Here is a 17899-nt window from a genome sequence, read left to right on the forward strand (position 1 = left end):
AGGGATCTAGGTGTCGTCGTACATGATACGTTGAAAACTGCTGCTCAATGTGCTGCTGTGACTAGGAAAGCAAATAGAATGTTGGGTATCATTAGGAAAGGGATTGAAAACAAAAATAAGGATATTATTCTGCCATTGTATCACTCCATGGTGCGACCGCATCATGAGTATTGTGTTCAATTCTGGTCGCTACATCTCAAAAAAGACATAGTGGAATTGGAAAAGGTGCAGAGAAGGGCGACAAAGATGATACAGGGGATGGAACAACTTCCCTATCAGGATAGGCTGAAGAGGCTGGGGCTCTTCAGCCTGGAGAAAAGGCAGCTAAGGGGAGATATGATAGAGGTCTATAAGATGAGTGGAATGGAACGGGTTGATGTGGAGCGTCTGTTTACGCTTTCCAAAAATACTAGGACAAGGAGGCATGCGATGAAGCTGCAGTGTGGTAAATTTAAAACGAATCGGAGGAAATTTTTCTTCACTCAACGAGTAGTTAAACTCTGGAATTCGCTGCCGTAAAAGGTGGTTAAGGCGGTTAACTTAGCAGACTTCAAAAAAGGGTTGGATGGCTTCCTGGAGAAAAAAGCCATAGAATGTTATTGAATGGACGAGGGAATAATACAATATTTCTAGGATGGGCGGGACAAATTGCTTGTTCTTTTGGCCGCTGTCGGGGACAGGGTGCTGGGCTCGATGGACCCTTGTTCTGTCCTAGCATGGCAATGCTTATGTACTTATTTCTGTGCTATGTTCGGTTCCTGTTTCTCACCAAGGCATTATTATAAATTTTCATCATTCTCCTGCTGGAATAAAAGCTGTATGTTAGCTCTGGAACTGAATAATCCACTTCTACCTTTTCTTTCTTTCAGGATGGGGAGACTGCAGAGGACATAGCAAGGCAGTTAAAATTCAGCAAGATTCTACAGTCGCTGAGGAAAACCTCCTAATCTGTACTTTTTAAGGACTCTTATTCATTAAGTTGGGTCAGCGATATTTTTTTTTAATTATTAAACAGCCATGGTAAGGTTCTTGAATGGGGCCCTTCTTTTCAGAAGACAAAGACTGTGTTTAGTAGTTTTGCATTGTCAAAATATAGAACAAGCTGTTATCATAGTACAAATTGTGATATCCTGATATAGTCCCATTCCTGGTTTAGGAATAAAGTTTATTTCCATCACAGTATTTGCAAAACTAAACCATCTGGAGTTCTAACTCCCAGCAACATAGCAAATGTTGGCAGATAAAGACCTGCACAATCCATCCACTGCACAATCCACCCCGACTGCCCAACAAGGTGGCCATAGCTAAATCTGGCACTCTGCACAGGTTTCACTTCATTATGATTAAGCACTGGTATACTTAGAACCTCATTAAAAACAACAACAAAAAACACACGTCCAAAAAACATCATAAGGTGGCAGGACAACAATTTTCTCTCAAAAACGTCCAAGTTGCAATTTTAGACACCCTGATTTTAGATGTTTTGCTCCACAGTTCATTCAAATTTCAAGGAGGCATGATAGAGGTGTGACTTGTGCGGGACATGGACAGCCCCAAAAGATAAGACATTTTTCTGCAATAATAGAACAAAATGAAAATGTCAAGGGGCAAAAGTAAGACTTTTGGCTAGACCTGTTTCAATAATGACTAAGAGGGGCATTTTCAGAGGCAGGGCGAAGGTGATTTTTGAAAAAAGATGGACATCCATCTTTGTGTTCGAAAATATCATGGATGTCCTTGGATTTGGACATCTGATTTTGGCCATTTTCGAAACCAAAAATGTACAAGTCTAAAATGTCCAAATTCAAGCCATTTGGACATGGGAGGAGCCAGCATTTGTAGTACACTGGTCCCCCTGACATGCCAGGACAGCAATCGGGTACCCTAGGGGGCACTGCAGTGGACTTCATAAAATGCTCCCAGGTACACAGCTCCCTTAACTTGTGTGTTGAGCCCCCCGACCCCCCCCCCCACAACCCCCAATTATACACCACTACCATAGCCCTTACGGGTGAAGGGGGCACCTATATGTGGGTACAGAGGGGTTCTGGAGGGCTTGCTGATTCCTCCACCAATGTAACAGGTAGGGGGGTATGGGCCTGGGTCCACCTGTCTGAAGTGCACTGCACTTACTACTCAACTACTCCAGGGACCTGCATTCGCTGTCATGGACATGAGTATGAGTATGACATCTGAGGCTGGCAAGTAATATTTTTAATCATGTTTTTTAAGGGTGGGAGGGGGTTAGTGACCACTGGGGGAGTAACAGGAGGTCATCCCCGATTCCCTACAGTGGTCATCTGATCATTTCGGGCACCTTTTTGTGCCTTATTCGTGATAAAAACAGGTCTGGGTGAAAATGTCCCAGTTTTACTGCTGGGCGAATTTGCTTTGTTCCATTATGGCTCAAAGACCTCCAAGTCTTAGGAACACCCAAGTCCCGCCTCAAACATGCCTCTGATATGCTTCCTTGAGATTTGGACGTCCTTGCAACGGATTTCTGACAAAGACATCCAAAATCGGGTTTCGATTATACCGATTTGGATCATCCAAGTGCTGATTTATGTCACTTTTTGGATGTCCATTTCTTTCGAAAATGAGCCTGTAAGTGACCAAAGGGTGCCCTAAATGACCACTGGAAGAGGGATTAAGGCATGAACCCCTCCCAGCCCTCTAACATGTGACTGTGACAGTATATATGAGGCTCTATGACAGCTTCACATATAATGGCAGTTTCTATTAGAGCAGCAAGCAGGTCCCAGGAGTAGCTAGTGATCAGTGCAGTAGACTATACAGAAAGGGACCCCGGCCCATATACCAGTCTAATTGGTACACTTGTGGTGGAATATGTGAGTCCTCCAAAATATATATAGGTGATGCCTACAAGCTTGAGAGCTATTTTAGGGGTGTACAAGGACTTACCATACAATATGAGGGGGGGGGGGGGGGGTTATGCTGAGATGTGCACCTGGGGCCTTTTATGTGGAGTCCACTGCAGTGCCCCTTAGGCTGGCCCACTAGTTCGCTAGGATGTCTGTGTGGTCAGTCTACTAAGAATGATGGGCCCCAGACATCCCAATGGCTGCTTTTTGGTGCTTTTCTCTTGGACATTTTATTTTCCAACATGGTCCCCCCCCCCCCCCCCCCCCTCACACACACACACACACACAAAAAGGCTGCACTGAGCACAAAACATCTAGGAAAAAGGTGTTTCGAATCAAAAGGATAGATGTTTTTCAGGTTCTAAAATGGCTGTTCACTATTCAATTTTTAGATGTTTCTAGCAAAATGTCCAAAATTGGACTTAGCTATTTTATTGAAAATACCCCTCTTAATCTCTATCTCTCCCTGCCAATTTTGGGGCATAGACTGTAGAAGTCTGCCCAGCATCAGTCCTACTTCTCAATTGCTTGAGTTGCCATTGAAGCCCACACTAGCCTTGATCCTGACCTCTTTTTGCCATTTACTGAACCCAGACTGTAGAAGTCTGCCCAGCATTAACTTTCCAGTAGAAACGCACCAAAAGGAAGGACATATAAACTAATATTTTCCCTGATTTAAGGCAGAAATGCTTTAAACCAGAGGAAAAATTAGTTAACACTAGCTAGCCTTATGCAAAGTATCGCATGCGCACTGGATACAGAGTGTGATGAATTCACCTCATAAATTAGCAGAGTCACTGTTACAAGCTTCAGCACTGAACAAGTTGGGAATCTCCTAGAATGGAGAGTTCTATATATATTGTAACGCTATGCCTGGGGAATGGGCAGGGCTCTACACTACAAAACAGTGTCTGGTTTGGTGAACACAAGGAACCTTGGTCAATGAAATCCAGCTGTGTCCCAGATGTGGTAAGGAGGGACATTTTATGGAGTAATGATGGAAGGCTGAAAACTTCAGTGAGAACTACCTGTTCTTCAAAGACAAGCAGCCTAGTTAATTCTCACATGAGGGGGATGTCATCCATAGTGCCCAGTGTGAAACAATGCCAAGCATACTATAGCTTTAAGAATTTGCGGTAGCGCTCCCACTATGCATGTGTGGATGTCTTGCCACCCGGCTCACAAGTGCAGAACCAGCAGTCTTTTCTCATCTGCCCCGATACTACATACGCTTTTTCGGTGGAGGGATCAAATTCAGGCTGCAATTCCCTGTGAAAGTGAGATTGACCCTCCACAATCAGTAATTGTTTTTGATTTACCACAGGAGCTTTCTCTTCATGGAGAAATTGCTAAGGGACTGATCTGAGAGAGAGATGGTGAGACAGTGGCAGGAGGTATAGGGCTGATCATTCTTGAAGTAGTTGCTGACTGGATTTGTTACAGTACCAGTGGTCCAGCATGAAGTTTCCATTGTTTGTTGAGAAAGTTGTAATTGTGGGCCAGTTTACATTTTTGTAATAGTTTGACACAGAACCGATTCTACAAAGGCCAGGGCCCAAGCCCCTGTATGTAGTGATTAGAACATTATCACTGTAAGTTTGTTTACTTAACCAACTCACCATTGTAGTTGGAGATTTGGTCATTGATAGCTGGGTGGTTGATGGATGTGAGGATCGCTTGATCATTTGCCTACTTGGTAAAAAGGTGGTGGACCTCAGGCCACACCTAGATAAGATTTTAGACAGTGCTGGGGAGGAGCCTGCTGTCTTGGTTCTCGTGGGTACCAATGACATAGGAAAATGTGGGAGGGAGCTTCTGGAAGTCAAATTTAGGCCCCCATTTACAAAGCTGCATGAGCAGCTGGCTGTGCAGTACAGCCAACACAGCCCATTCACTTTGATGGGGCTGTGTCAGCAATGCCAAATGGATCCAGGGCTCTTGGTTTGGCTGGCAGGGGTCCCCAACTCCCACCAGCTAAAGTGTTTCTCCAGCGCTGCTTCCCTCTTGTCACGTGCATGTTTGGTTGTAGTGAAACTGAGCATGCGCAACATGCGGGGAAGCAGGGCAGGCAATGTAAGAGGCATACTTTCCAATAAAGTGAACTAAGGCATTCCAACACTGCAAAAAAGGAAGAAGCAGATATAGCCTTCCTGCAGGAAAGATACCTAGCACAAGGGGAACAAAGTTTAAGAGGGGTTGGGTTGGAAACTGATATTCTCAGCTTTCAATAGAAAACAGAGCGGAATGGTTATTTTAAGTTTAGAGTCACATGGGAATTACAAAAAATTAAGCAAGACCCAGAAGGCAGATATGTGATGATTATAGGACTACTGCAGAGATGAGAAGGTCTTATTCATGTCTATGTCTCAAATGTGTACCAGCACAAAATCTTTCTGTATGCTTGCTGGCAAAAATAGCTGAACAGTATAGCAAGTACCAAGAATGGTTTTAGGAAACTTTAAGATCACAAGTAATCCTGTAGTAGACTGCTAACTTCCTAGGACACCACACAAAGATAGTACAAGAAAGGGAGTAAATTTTACAATGTCTGAATTAAGCCTGATAGATGTATGGAGATTCCTTAACTCCTCTGGGGTAGACTTTATCCGTTATGCAGGAGCACATAAGCTATATGCCCAACTGGACTATATACTGCTCCTAAAAGGGATCCTCTTGGTAAAACCAAGCCAATATATACGCAACAGCCATCTTAGATTGCTCATCCATGGGGGATAGGCGGTAGAGGATGAACCCTGTGCTCTACAAAGACAAAGCCTTCAGTGTTTCTTAGGTAAGCCCAGAAGGAATAAGACGAGCATAATAAGGAAAAAGGCAGATGTCAATAGTAGGATTACTATTGACTCCTGCCTCAGGTGTCAATAGTAATCCTACAATAAAACAATATTTTAAAAATGGTGCAATACGTATCACAACAAATAATAAAATTTTTATTAACCCCCCCCCTATTTAATGAATAATTACATAATTATGTATCTGTTGTAATATGTATTACACTATTTTTTGTGTTTTTATTGTAGGATTACTATTGACTCCCGAGACAGGCACCTTTTGCGCAGAAATGCAGGGTTGCATTGAATGTATTTTATGTTTATGTGAGACTTCTATTTATGTTTTCTTGGTATTAAATGTTTATACCCTTAGGTTGATATTTGGTCTTCCCCATTTGTTTTTTTTCATTTTAGTTTCTTGGTTAGAGAGCAACTAATAACAGCTAATGAAGGCTTGCAAGAAATGCAGTACAAAGTCCCTCATAAGGTATACACTACAAGAGAGAGGAGTGAAGTTGCAAATCAAAAGTGGGGTCTTGGAATCCATCTTTTCCCAGAATACCCACAGCTGGCAGAGCTCTCTGCAGGAGGGAGGGGTTTGGGAAGTGTACTGGAGATCATAGATAATGCAATGCAAGATGAAGTGAACTGCAAAAGATGAAAATCAAATTCATATAAACAGTGCTGCTAATGGTCATAAAGACTATACTTAAACTCTTGGTGGGAGAGAAACACCCTCACACCATGAATGAATCAACCTTAGCAGAGAGCTAGGTAGTTGCAAGCTGTAAGGAATCAGCCATAGCACAATACAACTTGCAGTAATTTAACAAGATGTGTGAATCAGACTGCAGTGTGGAGCACTGATGGGCTGATGCTGAAAATCTAACCACTGGCGCTCGAGGCAATTAACACAGGCCTAACGCAAGCGTTAATGGGATCAGAAGGCCGTAGCACAGGAAACAATGTGCACGCCAAAGATTAGTGCAAATTGTATTTAAATGTAGGCAAATGATGTAAATAAGGTCATTAGCTAATCCTTCCCAATCCAAAAAAACCCTGCCTTAACACTGTAAACCTACCACTAGCTCTGAGGTCGCATTGAATGGTTAGGATTTCTCATTATTTTCCTTATAAAATCTGATGGCTTTGATTTTATTTGAAAGAGGAAGGCCACCCCATGCAAGCCTCTGAGCCCCAGCAGTGAGAAACAAATGTGTGCAAGTCTGAGGAAAACTGAAAAGTGGAAACACACATTGGCACCTGTTTTCTGTACTTTAATGTACACTTTTCAAGTGAGCATTTTTTTTTTAAATTCTTGTGCACATGCACATTCCTCCCCCTTTCACAGCGTGTATATAATTTACATGCTGTTAACACTGGGAAGTTATTTTTGTGCATTGGTTCCACTGTATTTTCCAGTGTGGTTCCCTATACAACACAGGAGTTCTGAGCATTGGCCCATGAGACATGAAGGTGCAAAATAGCTCTAGCTGTTGTCCCTGGGAAGAAGAGGAGGAGGAGGATGGGGAGAGGATGAATAAAGAGTGAAAGGGAGAGATGCATGTAGGTGTTTAGATTTAGTATGCTTGGGGAAGGCTAAAGAAAAATGGCACAGGTCATATGAAGCACAGACCTAAACAGAAAGGTTGTTAATGGCTATGAATCGCATAGTTAACGTTAGAGTTTGTGTGCATCAATACCACAAGAAAAAGTTATGAACTGATTATGTGCTATGTAGCATATTGTTTTCCATTATTTGGAAATATCTGTAACACAATTTGTTAAATAAAAATTTGGTACCTTGGTTAATCATATTATTTTTGCAATTCAGCGGTCCTAGTCTCACTCTACCACTTCTGCTTGTTGGTTTTCTAAGTCCTCTTCTAGGATTCATTTCCATTTTCTTTTACTTCATTTTCCATATCTTCCCTTGATCCTTCTGCTTCTTTGTTCTCTATTTCATCGCTGCCCCTTCATCCACTTTCTGCCTCTCATCCCTCACCAGCCTCAGCTCCTTCCGTTCCGTCACTCATCATCCCTTTTCTTATGTTTTACACCCTAGCAGGCTTCCATTCTCCCTTTTAACTACCCTATTTCCATCCCTTCTCACCACCTTCAAAAACTGGTCTCCTTGCTTTCTCTCTCTACATGCTGTTCCTTTCAACTGCCTCTCAATCCCTCCAAATTATTCAAATTGCTCCCCCCACCAGGGCTGGCCCTGCCACTAGGCTAGGAGTACTGTTTCTTACCTCTTTTCTCTTGCTCCTGCCACACCACTGCCCTCCTCCATTTGGAGCCAACCCCAATTTCAGTTCCAGCATGGGGCCCTGAAGCAGAGTACATAAGTATTGCCATACTGGGAAAGACCAAAGGTCCATCAAGCCCAGCATCCTGTTTCCAACAGTGGCCAATCCAGGTCACAAATACCTGGCAAGATCCCAAAAACGTACAAAACATTTTATACTGCTTATCCCAGAAAATAGTGGATTTTCCCCAAGTCCATTTAATAATGGTCTATGGACTTTTCCTTTAGGAAGCCATCCAAACCGTTTTTAAACTCCGCTAAGCTAACCACCTTTACCACATTCTCTGGCAACAAATTCCAGAGTTTAATTACACGTTGAGTGAAGAAACATTTTCTGATTCTTTTTAAATGTACTACATTGTAGCTTCATTGCATGCCCATTAATCCTAGTATTTTTGGAAAGAGTAAACAGATGCTTCATATCTACCCGTTCAACTCCACTCATTATTTTATAGATCTCTATCATATCACCCCTCAGCCGCCTTTTCTCCAAGAGGACTGTACTGAAGTGCTATGTCCTGCTTCGCTTTCCTCTCACACAGGGCTTCCTCTCCAAGTGGTGGGGGCTGGACACATCAGCATCCGAGCACAAGCCTGTGCTTCAAGGCCCCATAAGAGAACTGAATTCAAATTTCTGTTCAGCTCCACAAGAAGGAGGGCAGTGACAGCAGCAACAGAAGGGGGAGGGGGAGATATGATGAATGGGTGCATGATATGGAAGGGGATATGCTGGATAATGTGCAGGGGAAGGTAGGGTGAGAAAAGGGAGAGGCTGGAGGGTAGGGGAGCTGGTGGGCTGTTGGATGCTGGACTATTTGGGGGGAGATATAGAGAAGGGGATATGCTGGACTAAGGGATGGTCTCAGGCCTTGAGCTGCCCATTGGGTGGCAGAGGGGGCAGGACGTATGGCTGAAGGTTGGGCTTGGTCCCTATCTTCCTGCGTCATCTCACAGCCCAACCCATACCCTTCACCCAAACATTTAGTCCCTGTTGTCCATCTTATGCCTGGTCAACTTATTAGTCTCTACTACACCTATCCCAAGTTCCCACTCTTCCACCTTACTGAATCTGAGTCCTCACTCACAATCCTACAAACATCCCAAATTCGGCTTTACATTCCCAAATACCCTGGCACTCCTAAAGCCTGTCTTCTGGCCTCCAACCCAGTCCCAGGGTCTCTGCCTATGTCTGAGTCCCTGTGCTCCTGCACCCCCATGTCCCCAGTAGGCTGCCTTCCTGGTGCCTCCTCCCCTTCCCAAGCACCCACCTACTTCTTCCTACAATAGCCATTGACCCTACCTTTCCTCAGCATCCATCCCTATGCCCCATCCTCTGCATCTCTCCTGGATATGCCTGTTTCTTTATCTCATTCAGCTAGCTGTTCTCTCCTGTATCACCCCCAACATCAACTTCTGTCACAGCTCAACCATCAGACTTCCAACTCCAGCCTGCTTCCAAGTCCCTCCAGCACCCTTACAGTTTTTGAGCCCCCCCCCTCACAAGCATCAGCCTCTTCTAGTCCCAGCCACCTCAGCATCAGCTACTTACCATGTCCTCTTGCAGTCAGCCTCCTTCTTCTCAAATTACTCCAGATAGCAACATGAGAGAGTGTCTTCAGTTCCACTGCTTTGCTCATCTTTTCCCATTGCTGGCTCTGGCACCACCACAGCTTTAAACATGAAAACTGGAAGTATCTGTTCTCATGTTTAACAGTTGTGGTTGTACAGGTGGCAGCAACAAGAGATGCAGTGAGTCAGGGCTTTTGGTGCCCTTAAGGGGCGAACCAAGGCCCTGCTCATGGCATCAAAGCTTAAGCCAGCCATACCATGTGCTCTGCAAGCATAGAGATTTACATGTATGGAAAGGAGGTGTGTTCTAGGCCATCCTTTCAAGTATATACAGTGGGGGAAATAAGTATTTGATCCCTTGCTGATTTTGTAAGTTTGCCCACTGACAAAGACATGAGCAGCCCATAATTGAAGGGTAGGTTATTGGTAACAGTGAGAGATAGCACATCACAAATTAAATCCGGAAAATCACATTGTGGAAAGTATATGAATTTATTTGCATTCTGCAGAGGGAAATAAGTATTTAATCCCTCTGGCAAACAAGACCTAATACTTGGTGGCAAAACCCTTGTTGGCAAGCACAGCGGTCAGACGTCTTCTGTAGTTGATGATGAGGTTTGCACACGTCAGGAGGAATTTTGGTCCACTCCTCTTTGCAGATCATCTCTAAATCATTAAGAGTTCTGGGCTGTCGCTTGGCAACTCGCAGCTTCAGCTCCCGCCATAAGTTTTCAATGGGATTAAGGTCTGGTGACTGGCTAGGCCACTCCATGACCCTAATGTGCTTCTTCCTGAGCCACTCCTTTGTTGCCTTGGCTGTATGTTTTGGGTCATTGTCGTGCTGGAAGACCCAGCCACGACCCATTTTTAAGGCCCTGGCGGAGGGAAGGAGGTTGTCACTCAGAATTGTACGGTACATGGCCCCATCCATTCTCCCATTGATGCGGTGAAGTAGTCCTGTGCCCTTAGCAGAGAAACACCCCCAAAACATAACATTTCCACCTCCATGCTTGACAGTGGGGACGGTGTTCTTTGGGTCATAGACAGCATTTCTCTTCCTCCAAACACGGCGAGTTGAGTTCATGCCAAAGAGCTCAATTTTTGTCTCATCTGACCACAGCACCTTCTCCCAATCACTCTCGGCATCATCCAGGTGTTCACTGGCAAACTTCAGACGGGCCGTCACATGTGCCTTCCGGAGCAGGGGGACCTTGCGGGCACTGCAGGATTGCAATCCGTTATGTCGTAATGTGTTACCAATGGTTTTCGTGGTGACAGTGGTCCCAGCTGCCTTGAGATCATTGACAAGTTCCCCCCTTGTAGTTGTAGGCTGATTTCTAACCTTCCTCATGATCAAGGATACCCCACGAGGTGAGATTTTGCGTGGAGCCCCAGATCTTTGTCGATTGACAGTCATTTTGTACTTCTTCCATTTTCTTACTATGGCACCAACAGTTGTCTCCTTCTCGCCCAGCGTCTTACTGATGGTTTTGTAGCCCATTCCAGCCTTGTGCAGGTGTATGATCTTGTCCCTGACATCCTTAGACAGCTCCTTGCTCTTGGCCATTTTGTAGAGGTTAGAGTCTGACTGATTCACTGAGTCTGTGGACAGGTGTCTTTCATACAGGTGACCATTGCCGACAGCTGTCTGTCATGCAGGTAACGAGTTGATTTGGAGCATCTACCTGGTCTGTAGGGGCCAGATCTCTTACTGGTTGGTGGGGGATCAAATACTTATTTCCCTCTGCAGAATGCAAATAAATTCATATACTTTCCACAATGTGATTTTCCGGATTTAATTTGTGATGTGCTATCTCTCACTGTTACCAATAACCTACCCTTCAATTATGGGCTGCTCATGTCTTTGTCAGTGGGCAAACTTACAAAATCAGCAAGGGATCAAATACTTATTTCCACCACTGTATATATTCTGTATTTTACAATGAAGATATAAATGTTGTTAAAAGAACAGAGATCTACTTATACTTGCACCTGCTCAAACATCATACATAACCCCAACTAACTAGTCTCTTGAGAACTGGAGGAATGCTTGATGGTGGAGTAAATTCACCACACCTGTGACAAAGTGGGAGGGACTTCTGAGGTAGGGTCCCTTCTACTATTGTGCATACGTACTTGAAATATCCAGAATCTGCATTTACAAATGGCAATATGTAAGCAGAAGTACTCCATCTGGAACTAGACTTGGATGGGTTTGTTCATACAATTGACAGCATTTCTGTATACTGGCCACATATACATGCATCTTTAGCTAGTAGTACACATTTTATTTAAAAAAAAAAAAAAACATTTGTCTACACAAACTGAGGGGTTCTATGGGTGGAAAAGGGCTTTGGGGTATTGGCGGGGGCCATTTTTCCCCACATACCAGGGTCCTTTTTACTGCAGTGGGTTAAACCCCCCCCCCCCCCACCAAAAAAAAGTAGTCATGCGGTAGGAAGCCCTTATCACCACCCACTGAGGTGGCACTAAGGGCTCCAGCAGTAACCAAAGTATCAGCCTGCCTGTCTGACATTGCTGCCTGCATGTCTCAGCGCCATCTGAAACTAAACATGACCAAGACTGAGCTTCTTATCTTTCCTCCTAAACCAACCTCTCCTCCTCCCCCATTCTCTATTTCTGTGGATAACACTCTCACCCTTCCTGTCTCATCAGCTCGTAACCTTGGGGTCATCTTCTCCCTCTCTGCACATATTCAACAGACTGCTAAAACCTGTCATTTCTTTCTCTATAATATCAGCAAAATTCGCCCTTTCCTTTCTGAGCACACTATCAGAACCCTCATCCACACTCTTATCACCTCTCGCTTAGACTATTGCAACTTGCTTCTCACAGGTCTCCCACTTAGCCATCTCTCTCTCCTTTTCAATCTGTTCAAAATTTTGCTGCATAACTAATATTCCGCCAGTGTCGTTCTGATCATATTAGCCCTCTCAAGTCACTTCACTGGCTTCCCATCCGTTTCCACATACAGTTCATACTCCTCTTATTGACCTGTAAGTGCATTCCCTCTGCAGCACCTCAGTACCTCTCCACTCTCATCTCTCCCTACATTCCTCCCCAGGAACTCCGTTCACTGGTAAATCTCTTATCTGCACCCTTCTCCTCCACAGCTAACGCTAGACTCTGTTCCTTTAATCTTGCTGCACCATATGCCTGGAATAGACTTCCTGAGCCGGTACGTCAAGCTCCATCTCTAGCCGTCTTGAAATCTAAGCTAAAAGCCCACCTTTTTGATGCTGCTTTTAACTCCTAACTCTTATTCACTTGTTCAGAACCCTTATTTTATGATCCACACTTTAATATTCCCTTATCTGTTTGTCTCCTAATTAGATTGTAAGCTCTGTCGAGCATGGACTGTCTCTTCATGTTCAAGTGTACAGCGCTGTGTACGTCTAGTAGCAATTTAGAAATGATAAGTAGTAGTAGTAACCTGGTGGTACCCGGACAGCGCACAACAATGCCCAATTTCCATCAGGTTAGCACCGCAATATAAAAAATATTTTTCCTGGCGGGCCGGAACTACCACCAGCAGCCGCGTTGAGCGGTAGTAGTCCTGAGTTAGCGTGTAGTAAGCCCACGTTGGGCTTACTGATGCTTTATAAAAGGGCCCATGACTTAGGCAATTCAGCCAGACTAGCCTAATGAAGTGAGCTCCCCTGGCCCTCAGCCCACTACTGTAAGTCCCACTGTAGCTTTTTTTTTTTTTTAGCCTTTATTTTTACATATTTCAAGTTATACAAATCACATTTATTTATTTATTGCATTTATATCCCCCATTTTCCCACCTTTTTGCGGGTTCAGTGTGGCTTACAATATGAGATGAATGATGGGAATACAGTTGTTACAAATTGGTTATGGATTACATTGTGCAGAGTAATGCGAGACAATCGAAGTGTCGTTAAGGAAAGTAACAAAGGAACACAAATATTGAAACGATGGAAGGAGACAATGGGAGCTTAAAGGGCGATCAAAAGGCAAACAGGGACCCTTGACCCCGACGCGTGCACCCGGAACAGCAGTGCCGAAACCCAATAGTGAGGTGGTTTCGAAGGAGTGGCGCGCTCCGGAGATAGCAGCGACGCCTGATGTGAACCAGGGGCTGGCGCCGGGAACCCAGAGATTACCAGGAACAGCAATTGGGGAAACCAGTGTGGAATCGCTGATAACAGCTGAGCAGGAAGCTATTTCCCGCGCTTTAGCGATCCAACCTCTGGTGAGACCCCAAGAAGTATCTCTGGAGTCAATTTGGACGGCGTTAGAATCTCTTCACAAGGTCTGTACCTCGTTTGTTACTGTCTCCTTGAATAATGCCTCACAGATAAACTTTTTGAAAAATCAGACTGAGGGATTAAAGGCAAGGCAAGCAGACTTGGAAGTACAAATTGGAAAAGTATTTCAACAACAAGTCCAAATTTCAGGTGATCGAATATTAATCCACAGGAAAATAGAAAATATGGAGAATCAAACAAGGAACCTGAATTTAAGGCTATTAAACTTTCCAAAATCTAAATTTGTAGCCCCCAAGGACATGTTTGCCAAATTTCTAAAGGAGGTATATAATTATCCTGAACAAACACTGCCCCCTCTACAAAAAATCTACTACTTGGAAACAAAAGCACCTTCGCAACAAGATATTCCTAAACAAGCTAATTTACAAGAATCTTTGGACCTAACAAACCTTTTTGAACAGTCTATAGACAACACTGAGACTAAGGCAACCTTAATTGTAACGTTTGTCTTTATACAAGATAAAGAATCTTTGATGAGACTTTATTTTTAAAATGTTCACCCGGTATTTAAAGGAAGCAAAGTCTCAGTGTTTCCAGATATTGCCCGTTGGACCCAACAGAGGCGGAAGAAATTCCTAGATATGAAACAGGAATCTGTTAGCTTAGGGGCTGTTTTCCAATTACATTTTCCTTGTAAATGTATTTTGATATTTAAGGAGAAGAAATATATATTTTTTGAACCTGAACAATTGAGATCATTCCTTGATAAGAAGAGTGACTAGACCTAAATCCAATAAGAATCCCCCGTAAATGTATTAAAGGGAACCACTGTTTGATTTTTGTTATATATTATTTCTTATTATACCAATTTCCTTTGGTTATAACCATCTTGAATCCATTCTTCTTGAGGACTATAAATCCAATTTGAAAAAGATTTCTTTTTTTTTGTAGAAATATTTCCTTAATTTTAATGTACCTAAAATGGATGTATCTGTTCAAAGAATGTTTCTTTGTATTAACTTTAAAATGATAAATAAAGAATTAAAAAAAAGGCAAAAGACATATGGTATACATATTTCTGTAAGAAAAGGTATGAGTGATGTGAGACATCAAATGAATGCAACTGAAGAAATAAAGACATTTCTCATAAAAAGAAAAATATACAAGAAACTTATCCCATATGTCCACAATGCCAGGTAATAGAAGCCAAAACATAGAAATTACTAAAAGGAAATTATGAGAAGACGTTGAAGTCAAAGGAAATGCCACAGTCAGCTATAACAATGCTCCCAATCCATCTACAGGAAGGTCGTCTTTATTTTCAACTCTTTCTTAGAAACTACAAATTCTAACAGTTACCTGGCATCACTAAAGACATAAGAATCATTCTGAAAAGAAATAAAACAAATACTGTCTGACTCTATATCTTAACTAAATCTAGCATAAAAAGCAAAAAAAAAAAAATCTGTTCTTTCACTTTTGGGTCTCCTTAAACTACTACTACTAATCATTTATATAGCGCTACTGGACAAACGCAGCACTTCAAACTTGAACATGGAGAGACAGTCCCTGCTCAATAGAGCTTACAATCTAATTATGACAGACAGGACAAGTAAGGGATAAGGGTAAGGACATATAGGGATAGGGGACAGTTGAAGGTTTAGGAGTTAAAAGCAGCATCGAAGAGGTGGGTTTTTAAGCCTACATTTGAAGATGGCCAGAGATGAGGCTTGGCGTACCGGCTCAGGAAGTTTATTCCAGGCATACGGTGCAGCAATGTAGAAGGAATGGAGTCTGGAGTTAGCCTCTTTACCTATTCTATACTTGCTAGTGTAAATTTTTGGGCTAGTAAAAAACTGTGTTCAATTTCTGTCTTGGTAATTTGCCTTTTCCTTCTGCTGGAGTTATATTGCAGGTGCTGAGTTTTTCTAACTAGTGAAGTAATCTAGCTTGTTTTAACAGTCTGCAGGCAGGGGAGGAGGATCAACTGTGGGAACAGCTAGGTAGTGTGTTAAGAAAAGGGGCAGAAAAACAGAACCTCACTTACTTTGGAGTTGTGGGCTGTGCTGCTGGGGGATCTTCTGAACTGGTTTGACTGACTAGGCTAAACTGTGTTTTAAAAAAAAACAAAACCCGTTTGTCTCTCTTAAAACTGTCTGATTCTCTCTCAACTAAATCTCGCATAAAAAGCAAAAAAAAAAAATCTGTTCTCTCACTTTTGGGTCTGTCCTAAGTCTCCTTAAAGCCTCTTTATCTATTCTATACTTGCTAGTGTAAATTTTTGGGCTAGTAATTTCTGTTAAAATTATGTTCAATTTCTGTCCTGGTAATTTGCCTTTTCCTTCTGCTGGAATGATTCCTGTGTTTGGGAAGGCTGGGCTGCCTGGAAGGAGTTCTCTGGGGCTGGGTTTAGTTCCTGAGAGGGTGCTGAGAAACATACTTTAACAGATAGGATTCCAGACAGAGGACAACATATTAATAAAGCCATGTATTAAACGTAATAAAAAAAACCAAACAGCAAGCCTACATTGAAATGTCTATACGTAAATGCCAGGAGCCTGAGGCACAAGATGGGACAGCTGGAGTACATTGCACACAATGAAAAACTGGATATTATAGGCATCTCTGAGACCTGGTGGAAGGAAGATAACCAATGGGACACAGTTATACAGGGCTACAAATTATATCGTAGCGATAGGGTGGCTAGGATTGGAGGAGGGGTAGCACTTTATGTAAATGAGAACCTAGACTTGGATAGGCTGCAAATATTACAGGAGACAAAACCCCCATTGGAATCCTTGTGGATTGAAATTCCACGTGAAAAGGGGAAAAGGATGGTGATAGGAGTGTACTACTGTTCGCCTGGCCAAGACGAGCGGACGGACGCAGCAATGACAAGGGAAATTAGGGAAGTGAATAATAAGGGCAATGTAATATTAATGGGTGACTTCAATTATCTCGATATAGACTGGGTTAATGAAACATCGGTACACGCAAGGGAGGTGAAATTTCTTGACGAAATCAAGGACGGCTTCATGGAACAGCTGGTTCAGGAGCCTACAAGAGAAGGAAAAATACTAGACTTACTCATTAGTGAAGCTCATGTTCTGCTGTGGGGGGGGGGGGGGTAACGGTGCGAGGGCTGCTTGATAACAGTGATCATAATATGATCAGTTTTGATATTGGCTACAAAGTGAACTCAAGAAATCAAATACACTAGCGTTTAACTCTAGAAAAGGTGATTACAATAAAATGAGAAGAACGGTGAAAAAAAAGACTGAAAGGAGCAGCTGAAAGGGTAAAAAAAAAACTTGAAGCAGGCATGGATGCTGTTCAAAAACACTATCCTAGAAGTACAGGACAAATATATTCCGCGTATTAGAAAAAGAGGAAAAAAGACCAAACGTCAGCCGGCATGGCTAAACGGTAAGGTAAAGGAAGCTATTAGAGCAAAAAAACAATCCTTCAGAAGATGAACCGACTGAAGACAAGATAAAACATAAGGAATGTCAAGCCAAATGCAAAAAAGTTAGCCTTAGAAGCAAAAACACATAGCAAAATTTTTTTTTAGGTATATTAAAAGCAGGAAGCCGGCTAAAGAATCGGTAGGGCCACTGGACGACTGTGGTGTTAAAGGGGCGATCAGGGAAGACAAAGCCGTAGTGGAGAAATTGAATGAATTCTTTGCTTCGGTCTTCACCGGTGCCGGAAAAGGTATTTGAAGCGGATGAGTCAGAAAGACTAAATGATTTCTCTGTAAACTTGGAGGATGTAATGGGGCAGGTTCTGCAAACTGAAAAGTAGCAAATCACCGGGACCGGATGGTATTCATCCCAGAGTATTAATAGAGCTGAAAAATGAACTTGTGGAGCTACTGGTAGTAATATGCAATTTATCCCTAAAAACAGGTGTGGTACCAGAAGATTGGAGGGTGGCCAATGTAACGCCGATTTTTAAAAAGGGTTCCAGAGGAGATCCAGGAAATTATAGACCGGTGAATCTGACATCGGCGCCGAGAAAAATGGTGGAGGCTATTATTAAGAATAAAATTACAGAGCACATACAAAAACATGGGCTGATGAGACAAAGTCAGCACAG

General features: G+C 42.9%; 1 protein-coding gene across 2 annotated transcripts in view; it reads left to right on the forward strand.

The window, feature by feature from the left end:
* ANKRD22 (ankyrin repeat domain 22) overlaps positions 1-1372 on the forward strand; it is a 44462-nt gene extending 43090 nt beyond the window's left edge. For both annotated transcript variants that reach the window (XM_030203072.1, XM_030203073.1), the window contains one exon: positions 870-1372. In XM_030203072.1, the coding sequence (XP_030058932.1) occupies positions 870-947 (78 nt within the window). In that variant the 3' untranslated portion in view covers positions 948-1372. The remainder of the gene's footprint in view (positions 1-869) is intronic.
* The last annotated feature ends 16527 nt before the right edge of the window (positions 1373-17899 follow it).

The sequence above is a fragment of the Microcaecilia unicolor genome, chromosome 5 (genome assembly GCF_901765095.1).
Source record: "Microcaecilia unicolor chromosome 5, aMicUni1.1, whole genome shotgun sequence".
Lineage (NCBI taxonomy): Eukaryota > Metazoa > Chordata > Amphibia > Gymnophiona > Siphonopidae > Microcaecilia > Microcaecilia unicolor.